The 12,312-nt window shown below is 31.8% G+C and overlaps 1 protein-coding gene across 1 annotated transcript in view; it reads left to right on the top strand.

Annotated features, from left to right (window-relative positions):
* The first annotated feature begins 22 nt into the window (after window positions 1–22).
* Window positions 23–12,312, top strand: part of LOC129222100 (glycine--tRNA ligase-like) — a 67,096-nt gene continuing 54,806 nt past the window's right edge. Inside the window, exons 1-7 of the mRNA XM_054856541.1 lie at window positions 23–276; window positions 482–583; window positions 2,057–2,159; window positions 6,050–6,191; window positions 7,949–8,037; window positions 8,392–8,468; window positions 11,899–12,044. Coding sequence (XP_054712516.1) covers window positions 217–276; window positions 482–583; window positions 2,057–2,159; window positions 6,050–6,191; window positions 7,949–8,037; window positions 8,392–8,468; window positions 11,899–12,044 — 719 coding nt within the window. The 5' untranslated portion in view covers window positions 23–216. The remainder of the gene's footprint in view (window positions 277–481; window positions 584–2,056; window positions 2,160–6,049; window positions 6,192–7,948; window positions 8,038–8,391; window positions 8,469–11,898; window positions 12,045–12,312) is intronic.

Here is a 12,312-nt window from a genome sequence, read left to right on the forward strand (position 1 = left end):
GTTTCTTGGCCTTTCCGTCAAATGTTTGCATGTGGAGGTTTGTTTAGGTCACGTCCGAGAATTATAATAAGGTTTTTACAAACTTCTGCACCTGTCCACGTATGCAATAAATTAACTTCGCAACGCATCATTCTCTATAGATTTTTTGCGGCAAAATTACCGAAACATTGGGGCAAGAAAAGATTGGTTCGCGATAAACTTGATTTTGTCAGAAAGATGGGAGATCCCAAAGTTCAAGAATTGCTACAGCCGTTTCGAGTTGCTGTCAAGGAACAGGTTGAAAAATTAGTTGTTAAAAGCATTTAATAAAATTTTCACTCTCTCTTTGAAGCATTACAACAGCTTTGTTCATTTATGTTTATATTCTTGCATGACCGTCGCTGTTGAGTTAAAAGACAGCTATCGGCCTTTTGTATCACTGCAGACAGATGAGTTTTTCTTAAAATGTTTTGTTTATGTTATACATTCATTTAAATTCCAGGGTGACATTGTGCGTTCTTTGAAAGAAAGCGGGGCTCCAGAGTTGGATATCAAAAAAGCTGTAAATGAACTCAAGGCACGAAAAAAAGTCTTAGAAGAAAAGGTATTGTTTGTTTATTCTTGATTATGCGTTTAAAACTCCCTCTTGGTACAACAAGTGAATTCTTGAACATAGGTGCCTTAACGTCTAGTAATTTATTTAATTCTGTGAAATTTAAAAAAATTACATTTTGTAATGTTATTTATTATTCAAAAATGTTGTAACCAGGAGTGCTCAGAAGTCAAATATTTTTGAGTGGAAAATTCTCAATTTAGGAATGCAACTGAATTTAAATGAATAATAAAATATAAGCATTTCCCCGACATACACACATCTAACTATTGAAAGTGGGGACATGCAGCATCATTTTTAAAGAATCATGTCAATACTGTCTCCAAATTCACAGCATAAAAAAATAATTTGGAAGGTTACACTGATCTGCTATCAAAGTGCTCCTAGTTGCAATCATATACATGCAATATTTACTCCTATTGCGGAATTTAAATTTCCAGCAATGTGTTATAATTGGAGATATTTGTGTAATTTTTTTTTCATGGCTATTATGGTTCATCATTGTTGATGAACATTCTTTTATACAGACCCCTATCCACCTGATTAAACCACCTATAGTGGTAGGTGCGGGGTCTCTGAAGTATAAAGGTTTGTAATATATATACAGTCTAGCCTCCATATATCGAACTTCCACATATAAAAATTTTCTATATATCAAAATCCCAGCAAATTTCAATGTTCATTACATAAAAAAACTGTTTCTATATATCGAAAAAATCTCTATATATCGAAATTATTTTTCGAGATATTCGAAGATTTTTTTCCGCTTTAGACTGTTTATCTGATGAAAAATGGAGGTTAGGGGAGAACTTTATGTTCACTAAAGGTTGCTAAGAAACTCATAAGGAATCTGAGGTTGAGGAGTGTGTAGATAGGTCGTTATTCTGTTCTGGAGTTCTTAAATTCCCGCAAGTTTATTTCAAATCTTAGTTGTATCCAGTAACACTGTAAAATCATTTTCAAGTTATCCCTTTTGTCTGTTGATTATCATTCCTAATCTTTTTAGCTTCAGTAAAAATAATTCAAGTTAAGTAGATTGATTTTTTTTACTTGTCTCTCAATTATATTGTCAAAACTGAATTCCCCTCATGTTGCAAATCAAGTTGAACTGCCGAAGAATGAAGATGTATGAAGGCACAAAAATGTAATTTCTGTTAATTTTCCAGTTATTAACTTTCGTTTAATCCGATGCTTGTATAAATTAGAAATTGGGTTTCATGCACGAAAATTAGCTTTAATTTTAATGTTTTAGGAGATTTTTATGACAAAATAGGATCGTTTCTATATATCGAAATTTCTATATATCGAATTTTTTTCCTGCCATTTGCTACTTCGATATATGGAGGTCCGACTGTAGTTCCAACAATTTTTGCTTTTAAAAAAATTTCAAAGTTGTCTTTTATCTAATGTACATACATGCATATATAATTACGTTTTGTTCTGAAATTCATGTTATAATTACAGGAAATAGAATTGGCACCTCCAGAAGTTGGCTTTGATCGAGCCAGAATGGAAGATTTATTAAAGCGCCGTTTTTTTTATGACCAGTCATTTGCAATTTATGGTGGTATGTAAACTTTATGTAAGATATGAAGAAAGAACATTTCTGGGCTTATTGACCGTGGTCTAAATGAAAACGAAGAAAAACCAAACGTTTCGTTAAGCTTTGCGGCTAACATCATTGATGGATGGATTCAAAATGCAAATCGCTCAGGTATTTAAGACAAACCCCTGTGGGTGCCAGTTCCTTATTGGATGGCATTCCGAAACTGCTGGTGGATGCCGGTTCCTGATTGGATGGCCAGTCTTGCATAATATAGACAAACACGCGAACAGCGCTCGCAGAAAATTTTTGGCTCTGCAGAAAATTTTTTCAAACTGCTAACGTTAATTTTTTTTTTTAAAAAAAGGTGATTTTTTTTAAAAAAGAAACCGAGTTTATTTCTGTTGAAGATTTTTTCCAAAAGCCTCTTAAAGCACATATGTGGAAAAAAAATGGTTGGTTTCAATTGACGAAAAAAGCAAACTGTATGTTATTAAAAAAAATTAAAAGATTTAAAGCACTTTTTTTTTGACCTCTTTCATATTTGAATATAAATTTAATTCTTTATTCAAGGGCAAGTTGAGTTAGGCAAAATAATTACTTGCAGAAAACTTTCCAGCTAGGATTTGTGTTCGCAGAAAGCTTTTCATTTTATCTAAGTCTGTGGATGGCGTCCTTCTGTTGGATGGCAGTCTTCTCTGACCGCCATCCAACAAACCACGGTCAGTAAGCCCAGAAATGTTCTCTCTTCATATTGACCTCGGCCTTGAAAGCCTTAAGCTGTTTTTATTTGTATCTAAGATAGTAACCCTCAGTGAGAATTTCAACTCATTCTGTCCTTATTTTAAGCAGCTTGATTGTCATAAAATTATTATTCTTCAGAGCAGAACCTTAGTTGCATGAAGGCTCATGGAAGTTTAGTTCCTGTACTGCTTTAAAGTGATCTTTTCAATGTTAGCTGGAATCCAGACTATTTATATATAAAAATAAGCTCTGAAAACTATGGCTCCCAAACTTCTTTTGTTAGAAATTAAGCTTTGCTTCAATGCATTCAAGTTAGTTCTTTTACATGGGTTCTATTCAAAGTTGAACATGTTGCATTTTGAATTGATTTCCGTGGGCATTGACACATTTTGAGCTGTAAGTTACCACCCTTAAGCTAGGCCTAAGGCAAAACTACACTGTACTCCCAATTAGACTGTGTGGCAAAAAAAACCCCTTGAAAAAGCTTCTGACATTTCATCGACTGATTCTTATGTAAAATGACCCACTGAATCCAAATATGACCTCCATTCCCCCCCATACGTACCAATTTTTTTTAAAGCCCCCCCTTCCCCATTTTTTTTTAAAATTTTCCTTAATTTCAAAGCAATTATTTATTTTTTTTGGAGGTTGAAGGAGCTTTATATTAACTGCTTACATAGTTTTGGCGGGCAAGAGAGGGTCAAAGTTCAAGATCAGGGACACCAATAGCAAAAAGGGGGACTTGGTGGGTATACCCCCTTTAATTTCCCCAAAAGAAAAAGCAAAAAAAAAAAAAAAAAATTCTGCTTTTTTACAAAAGATGTTTGCAAAAAAATTTTTGGTGCAGAATAAGAATATAGGACTTGTTTCTATGACTTCCATGTCCAAAAAATTTTTCACAATGTAAAAATTTTTTTTAAAAATTAAAAAAAAAAAAATATCATGTGAATGTTGCACGTTGCATACGAGTTTAATCACAGGTCTTCATTCTTCTTCTGGATGATTCTTAGGTAAAATGACCCCTTGTTTCCAAATACGACCACCTTTCCCCCCTCCTATCACGCCCCCTTTTTAGAACCTCCCCTCCCCCTCTTCTGATTCAGAGCCATTTTTTTTTAATTTGGAGGGGAAAAAGAGCATTACAATACCCTATATTATTCTGAATGACTAGAGATGTGCAAAGCTCAAAGTCTTGTGCATATGTAGCAAAAAGGAAAGTCTGGGCCCCCCCCCCCCCCCCCCCAAAACACACTGCAGCAAAAAAACTCTCAAATGCTTCTGAGGCTATTCCAGCTGATTCTTCTGCAAATTGACCCCCTGAATCCGAATATGATCTCCGTTTTCTCCGTACACATACAAGATTTTTGTAGAAAAGCCCCCCCCCCCTTCTTAGCCTACTTTCCCAGTAAAAGTCAGAAAAAGAAGAAAAAAGCATGAAAGGAGGCTTAATGCATCTTAAAAATTTCGCGAAAAACAAAAAAAGTCAAAAATAAATAAAATAATTAAATAAATATCAAAAAAATAAAAATTGGAAAGTAGGGTATTGAGATGGGAAAAAAATGTCTGTTTATCCCCCTTAATAACTTTTGAATGAATAGTCCGATTCAAACAAACTTTTTTTTGTTCGAAAGATCTCCGCGAGGACGCCTCATTCCCATATTTCACTTTTTGATTTGAACTATTTTTTGTTCAATTTTGAACAGTTCAAAAAAACTTAACATTAGCACCTACAGGGAAATTCAAGGCAATTCCGAACTGTGAAGCAAATTTGCTTCAAACGAACTTTGTAGGAAAAAGCTTTTGATGAAAAACTTGTATATAAAATATCTTTTTGATTTGAACAATTTTCTGTTCAATTTTGAACAGTTCAAATTCCTTAACTTTAGCGCCTACAGAGAAACTGAAAGTCAATGCAGATTCCATATTTGAAGGTGGATTTACTTCACACAAATTTTGTTGGAAATAGCTCTTGATGACAAACTCCAGACTGAGGCTCCGAGAATTTAGGGGCATCCGACTCCTTTGCCCGCCAGTTAATCGGACTCAGGCTCCCCGACTTCGACTCGTACTTCGTAGCTTTGGCAACAATTTATACACGAAGGACAAATGACTGACTCCGATTCTTGGATATTCGTCTTCGACTCCTTTATCCCAAAATAAGATTGACTCCGACTCCGCAGCTATGGTTTTAACTGTGAAATAATTATTGTTGATATGACTTGTTTTTATTTTCACGCTAAAGTTTTAATTTAGGTATTCAGTTAGGAATAAACTCGAAGTTATTTATGTTTCTACATAAAGTTATGTGCAGATGACCGTCTCGATTTTTGATGCTATATTCCACATTTTTAGAAGTTATTAAGTCAATAATATTAAAATCCAGTTATAGAGCCCAATTTTACAAAAAGAAAAATCAGCTTCTGGGCTCATGCCCCCTAACTCTTATACTTTTGACTTCCCACTCTTTAATGCATCAGCCATCAATGTTATTAGCACTTATACCTAGAACCATGGGGTTGGTCAATTTGATCCGTAAGAAATGATACTGTGCAGTAACATACCCCCCCGTCCCAGGGAGCTTGGTATTAGATGTCGGATTTCTCATTGCTATTAGCGCTTTGCAATGATGCAGAATCCTCTTAAAAAAAGTAAATAGAGAGCAGCTCCATGCTTTTTTCTTTATAGTAAAGTTAATTATTTGGACAATTATTTTATTCCTATTATTTTGAGCTAATTTTTAAAAATAAGTTGCACTTCTCTGCGGGACATTTTCTTGCTGATGAACATATTTTACATTCAAAGATTATTTTTCACTTTTTAGTTAATTTTGCCAATAGAACTGATTTATTTACATTTTTAAACTTATTTTGTTTAGTTTCTTTCACTTACAAGTAAAAATCTTTTTAGTATCATTATGCATTGCATGTATCCAAAAAACAATCTACTATTCACTGAAAACTGCATGGCATCTTAAGAGATTTCAATCCAGTTGCTTGCTGTAAATGTTTCAATTATTAGTTACTAAATCATCTAACTGAAACATTCTTGGATTGTTGGTTCATTTTGCTTTTTAAAAATGTTCAATGTGGGGTTTTGAGTAGAAAAGTTGAAGATCCCAGAACTACAATAGTGTTTTCAGCATTATTTATTTATTATTTCTTTTTTTCCAGGTGTAACTGGGCAGTTCGATTTTGGGCCCATGGGATGTGCTATGAAAAATAATATTCTGAATTTGTGGAGATCGCATTTTATTCTAGAAGAACAAATGCTAGAAGTTGATTGTACCATTCTTACACCTGAACATGTGCTGAAGTGGGTATAAATTAAAAAATCCTGTAGATAAAAATATGTTTTGGCTAATAATCAATAACTTGATTGTAGTTTTAAAAGAATTTCTTTAATTTGTTTAAATTTTGTAATTTTGTTTTCCTTAAAATGTAGCCTTTTTGGTTAATTTTGATGTTTTTATTACTTGAATGTTTATTGTTTTATGACTTTTTAGAATAATACTTAAAGAACTGGTCTGCAATACTAAACTACTAATGTAACAATAAGTAAAACAAGGGTTCCTTTGTAAAACTATTTGCACTGGAGAAAAAAAGTGATGAAATTTCTCAAAATCTTTGAAATATCAATGTGTTATTTGAATTATGTGTAAACAAATATGGATTTTCAGCGATTTTAATATTCAACAAATTTGATATTATAACAGAAGGCAGCCATTTTGAGGGGTCATTTGGCCACACTTTATTTCTCTAAATGGCTGCTTTACTTAATTCTTAAAGAACTGGCCTATAAAACTAAACTGTTTTGATGTTACAATAAGTCTTACACAAGCATATGTTTGTAAGATTATCTTAACATTTGAGAAAAGAACTACTATCTGAAATTTTAATGTGCTATTTGAACTATGTATAAACAAATATGGATTTTTAGTGACTTTTATGTAAATGAGTTTGATATTACAGTAGAATACCTTTATAACGCTGACCTGTGTAATGAAATTCTCTAGAAACCGTACAACTCTTCAGAAGTAAACAAGTTTTGAAGTTTAAAAACTTCCATTGTTTTTGCCTTACAAACATAAAAATTGTTAAGAAAATTACATTTTGAAACAGTTTTTCATCTTTTTATCTTAATTCATAGCTTTTAAATGAAAATTAGCATTCACAGTAAAATGAAAATACCAGATGGTTCTTGAAAATGCAGCTTTTATGCAAACCATGAAGCTAGCAGAAGTGCAAGATAGTTCACTTTCTTGTAATAAAGAAACATATTTATTTGTGAATGACTAATTCTATAATTAGTGCTATAATACTCACTATAAATAAAACTCATTCTGAAGTGCTACTATATTGATATATTTTGAATATTAGTGTAAAAAGTTTGTGAAATGACCTATGTAATGCCAAAACCTGTATAACTCAAAAGCTCTGGTCCCAAGGCGTTCGTTATAATGATCTTCTACTGTATCTACATATCGCAGCCATTTAGATGGTTCAATTACCACCCTTGACTGTGAGAAATATGATGAATTTACGCATGTGTGTATGTATTTTGCTTCTGATTTAAAAAAAAAAAATGCCAGGCTTTTGGCCACTGATCCCGTAGCTTTTGTTTTGGGTCTCGATTCTTAAAAGCCACCAAGTTAAAATAATTGAATTAATTTTCATTTTAAGCATTTGTTAGAATGCTTTCTGTTCATAACTTGTCCAGAATCATATATGACAAATAGAAGAGTCTTCAAGACTAATTTAAAAAGATGGCCATAAAAACAATCATTTCATAAAACAAAATATCACTACAGTGAAACCGGTGTAAGTTGACCACTTGCGGTGCACTTCTTTAGTGGTCAACTTATAGAGGTCAAAATATATGATAAGACCCAATTCTGTGCCTGAAAGTAGCAGTCAACTTACAAGGGTGGTCAACTTCACAGGTTTTACTGTATATGTTTTCTAATGTAGTGTATATTGAATTTGTATCTCTTTTTAATGTATATAAATTTGTGCACATTTATAAACATGGTTTGCATAAATAAATGCAAAAGATGTTTTTTTCATTTATAGAGCATCAGGACACGTTGATAGATTTGCTGATCTCATGGTGAAAGATTTGAAGAATGGTGAATGTTTTCGGTTAGATCATTTAATTAAAGGTAAAAATTTTAGCCAAATTGCTTTCCTTTAAATAAATATAGAATTTATGCGAAATCTTATCTCTCATTATTCCAAATTACTTTTTTGTCTAAAAGAAATCTGCATAATATCTTTTTTGGCTGTATTTAATTTCATGTTTAAAATGTTCAAAAATCCATAGTTATTCAAAATTTTGACATGTTACCATAGTTCCTACCTTGAATTCAATGATTTTCTCTGTGCAATATTATTATTGATATTACTAAATTATTTGTTATTATTTTCCTGTGTAATTAATAAAAAAAAGTCTTGCTGTAAATTTAATTAACTAATACTGCAATGGAGAAAACTGACTAAACTATTAATTTGTGTAGCTCATTTGGAAAAATTGCAGACAGAAAAAAATATAACACCAGAAAAGATAGCAGAACATGAAGACATTATTGTAAAAGTGAGTGCCAATATTTTTCTTCAAATATAGTTCTAACTAGTTTGTAAGGTAACTTGATTTAAAATATTTACAGTAGAAATAATTAGTTTCTTTAAAGTTTATTATCCAATTAAATGGTGCTTTCAAAAATAATTTTATTCATGACTGTTTTAGTGAAAACCAAAAAAAGATAGACTTATGATTTTAAAGTTTAAAAGGAAAAGAAAAAAAATATCTATGTTTTTGAAGGGGGGGGGGGGGGCAAAAAAAAGTTTTTTCCTAATTTTGATGATGGGTAGTGCGGTAAAGGTGCCATTAGTGGTCCTTAATTCCCTCAAAATAATAATACAGTAAAACCTGTAAAGTTGACCACCCTTGTAAGTTGACCACCTGTCTATGTTGACCGCTTTTGTCAGGAACGGAATTAGTCCTATCTCATATAATAAAGGAAAAACTCTCTAACTTGACCACCTCTCTATCTTGACCACCTGTCAATCTTGACCACTAATGTGCGCCAAATTTGGTTTGAAGTATTGTAAAAAACCCTTTGAAAGTTCACCACTTGGTTTATTTTTTTAAACTTTCTTCAGCAAATTATTTTATTATTTATTTATTTATTATTTTTTTTTCTTTCTATTTTTTTTCTTTTTTTGATAACTTTCCAAAAATGTTTTTAATGCTTTGATGAGACACTAGCATTTTATTAACTAAACAGCAGCATAAAGCTTATGCTGCTCTTTATTCTCCAAACTTATTTTTCATTTGTTGTTCTATTTGAGATACCTTTTTGTACTCTGTTCAATGAAAATAGATGTCAGTAGAAAAGTTCAAAGTCTTTTCTTTCAGTTGCAATATGTTGTGGCAACACAGGAATTGTGCTAAAAAGAGCAGGCCAGGGATATATACATTTTGAGCCCGCCTGCAACAAAATATGTAGGGCCCCTCCTTAGTGGCCAGCAGTGTCTATTTGCAAAGTGAATTAGTCTTAGTGCTAGTTTTTTTTCTATTTTTTCTTCAATTTCTAGGGCCGTTAGCCCCTTTAAGGTCGCGTCCCCTTCTCTCTGTGGGTACGCAGATGAAAGCTTGCTAATAAGTAAAGTTACATGTTTCTGGTGCAAGGGATTAAGAGATAGGACATTTTAATTTTGCCTGTATGAACTGGGACGGTCGCACTTATTGCTCTTTGTGCTATAAGTTGTACAAAAAAGGCTTGAAAAAGAAAGTTAGTTGAACTTGAGATTAATAAAAAGTATGAAATATTATATTAAAATTACTTGAAAATGGAGAAAGCCAGAGAAAATTAGCCGGCACATATGGAATTTCTAAAACTACAGTGTCTAATATAGTTAAAAACAAGGAAAAAAATAACAAAATTCTTTGAATAGTATTTTTAATTATTGTTTCACTTTTAATAATGTTAAACAATGAAAGTGAGTTGAACAGAAAGAATAAGGGTGAATTACTCTAAAATGAATACATGATCCTAGAAATGACAAAAATAAAAAAAATCATTACCGCCTTTATAAGTTGACCACCTGTCTAAGTTGACCACCAAGGTACTGCACCGTGAGTGGTCAACTTACACAGGTTTCACTGTAACAGTAATAATAATTTAAAAAAAAATTATGGTATAATTCCTTCCTTTGCCACAAATACGTAAAGTTTTGGCAATTTCCTGTTTTTTAAACCTATTTAATAAACTTTGTCAAAATGTTAAATTACTTTTTTTTTTAACCATATTTATTTAAAATAGTTATTTAGATTGTCACATGATGTATTTTTAAATGCTTGATATATGATAAATTAACTACTTATTCCTTTTAAATTCTAAAATATACAATATGATACAGTCGAACCCCAATTTAACGAATTCATCAGGACCGAAACTTTTATATATTAAATCGGGGGTTTCCTTAATGTCGGGGTGTGAAAATAAATTAAAGAAAATTCACTTACCTTATCATCAACCCCTAATAAGCAACTGCGCAAAAATATCCATAATTAGGAAGTTTATACTTTTTATACAGCATTCCACGACTTATTACATGCTAGTTAATTTGAAATTTTAAACTACTGTAATAAATGTTTGGACAATTTCCTTGATACTTGACTTGAAATGGTTCTCTTTCGACTTTATGGAGACGAAACAATACTGTGTCTTTTGCAGCCTGCTGCATGAGATATATTTTTACAGTTTCCAGGCCATGGTTAGCATTTGAAAAAATAAAACAGAGAGTTTCACTATTGCTTTCAGCATCAGAACCACTATTCGTTGGTTGCCCCCTCGCCTTTGCTCATCAAAAATTGCCGATTCCAAAAAAAAAAAAAAAAAATTCTGCTTTGGTCAATATGGATGCTTTATTTAGAAAACAGTCCAATATTTCCTTACTGAAACTAGCAAAGAATTTTTTTTTTTTGCTGTTAAAGTTAAAAGAATGCATTATTTCGAGGTTTATTATTTGGTAAATAGGGGTTTTTGCCATCATTTTAGTCTGGGGAAAATTGTACTGGAAACTTTGCTTTTCATTTTCTCTGTTTGATTTGCATTAAAAACAGAGGTAGAACTTTCACCAAGAAGGGTGGGGGTTCACCGAAAAATTTCTGCCTGCCTTCCAAGCAGAGTGTTATCAACAGAGTGTTTTCTTTACTAATAATAAAGCTCAATGTCTGGATGTCTGGGACACGCATAATGCCTAGACCATTCTTCCGATTTTCATGAAAGTGGGCACAAAATTAGTTTGTAACATAGTGATGTGCACCTCAAAGCGATTTTTCTAAAATTCAATTTTGTTCTTTTTCTATTAAAATTTTAAGAACATTTTACCCAGCAAATGATCATAACATAGACGAGTAAGTTATCATAACATGGTCGAGCAAATTACCACAACATGGGCGAGCAAATTTACGTAGCATATTGGCGAGAAATTCATAATCCGTTATTTGTATAATGGAAATATACAGCCGAACCAAATGACCCTTTTATTTTCTACTATAGGCAAAGTCGTGTGGGTACCGCTAGTAGGCAATAAAAGCCTTTTTCAACATGAATTTCAGCACTTTTACTTCTACTGTAGCTTTGCTACAATGAAAACATTTCTTCCTTCATGGTCATGTTGTGGCAGTATACTATAATAATGTTAATATTCTTCAAATATTTCGTATATTTTGTTTCATGCAACCTTTTGTATGTGTCTAATGTAAACTCTCTTTTATTATAAATTAGAAGGAAAATGTTTCGAAAATTACTGCATGAGTTTCAAATGCATTTTGAAGTGCAGAGATTTTGATTTGATTTTATATTATTAATTGTAATAACAAAATTGAAATTGTAATGAAAGAAATAAGGAAAGAAAAAGTCCTCAAAGCTTTTGAAGTTTAGGAATTAAAAAAAAAATATTAAATGAGGAAATCTGTAAAAAATTTATTAATTTACTTTGTTTGTAAATTTTAGTTGGATGGTTGCTCAAAAGATGAAATGAATGCTCTTTTAAGAAGATTTGACATAAAGTCACCTAATACAGGAAATGATTTGTCTGATGCTTTGGAATTTAACCTTATGTTTAGCACATCTATTGGCCCTACTGGAAATTTGAAAGGGTAAATAATCTGCTTTCTATTCACTGAGGGAAATTAAATATCTGAAAACAGATGAAGTTTTAACAGTTTTCATCCTTTACAGATTTGCAGAACTGATATTCACATTTCTAATTGCTAATATTATGTGAATAATCATATGTATGTGAATATAATAATGTTTAAATTCAACATTGAATTAAAATAGTTAATTTAGGCGTGCAGGTTGTTTTATTTTTAATTCTGTTAAATGCTGGTACCATTATTTGAAAAAAGTTTTTAGTAATTCTCT

This window comes from Uloborus diversus, chromosome 5 (assembly GCF_026930045.1).
Source record: "Uloborus diversus isolate 005 chromosome 5, Udiv.v.3.1, whole genome shotgun sequence".
NCBI lineage: Eukaryota > Metazoa > Arthropoda > Arachnida > Araneae > Uloboridae > Uloborus > Uloborus diversus.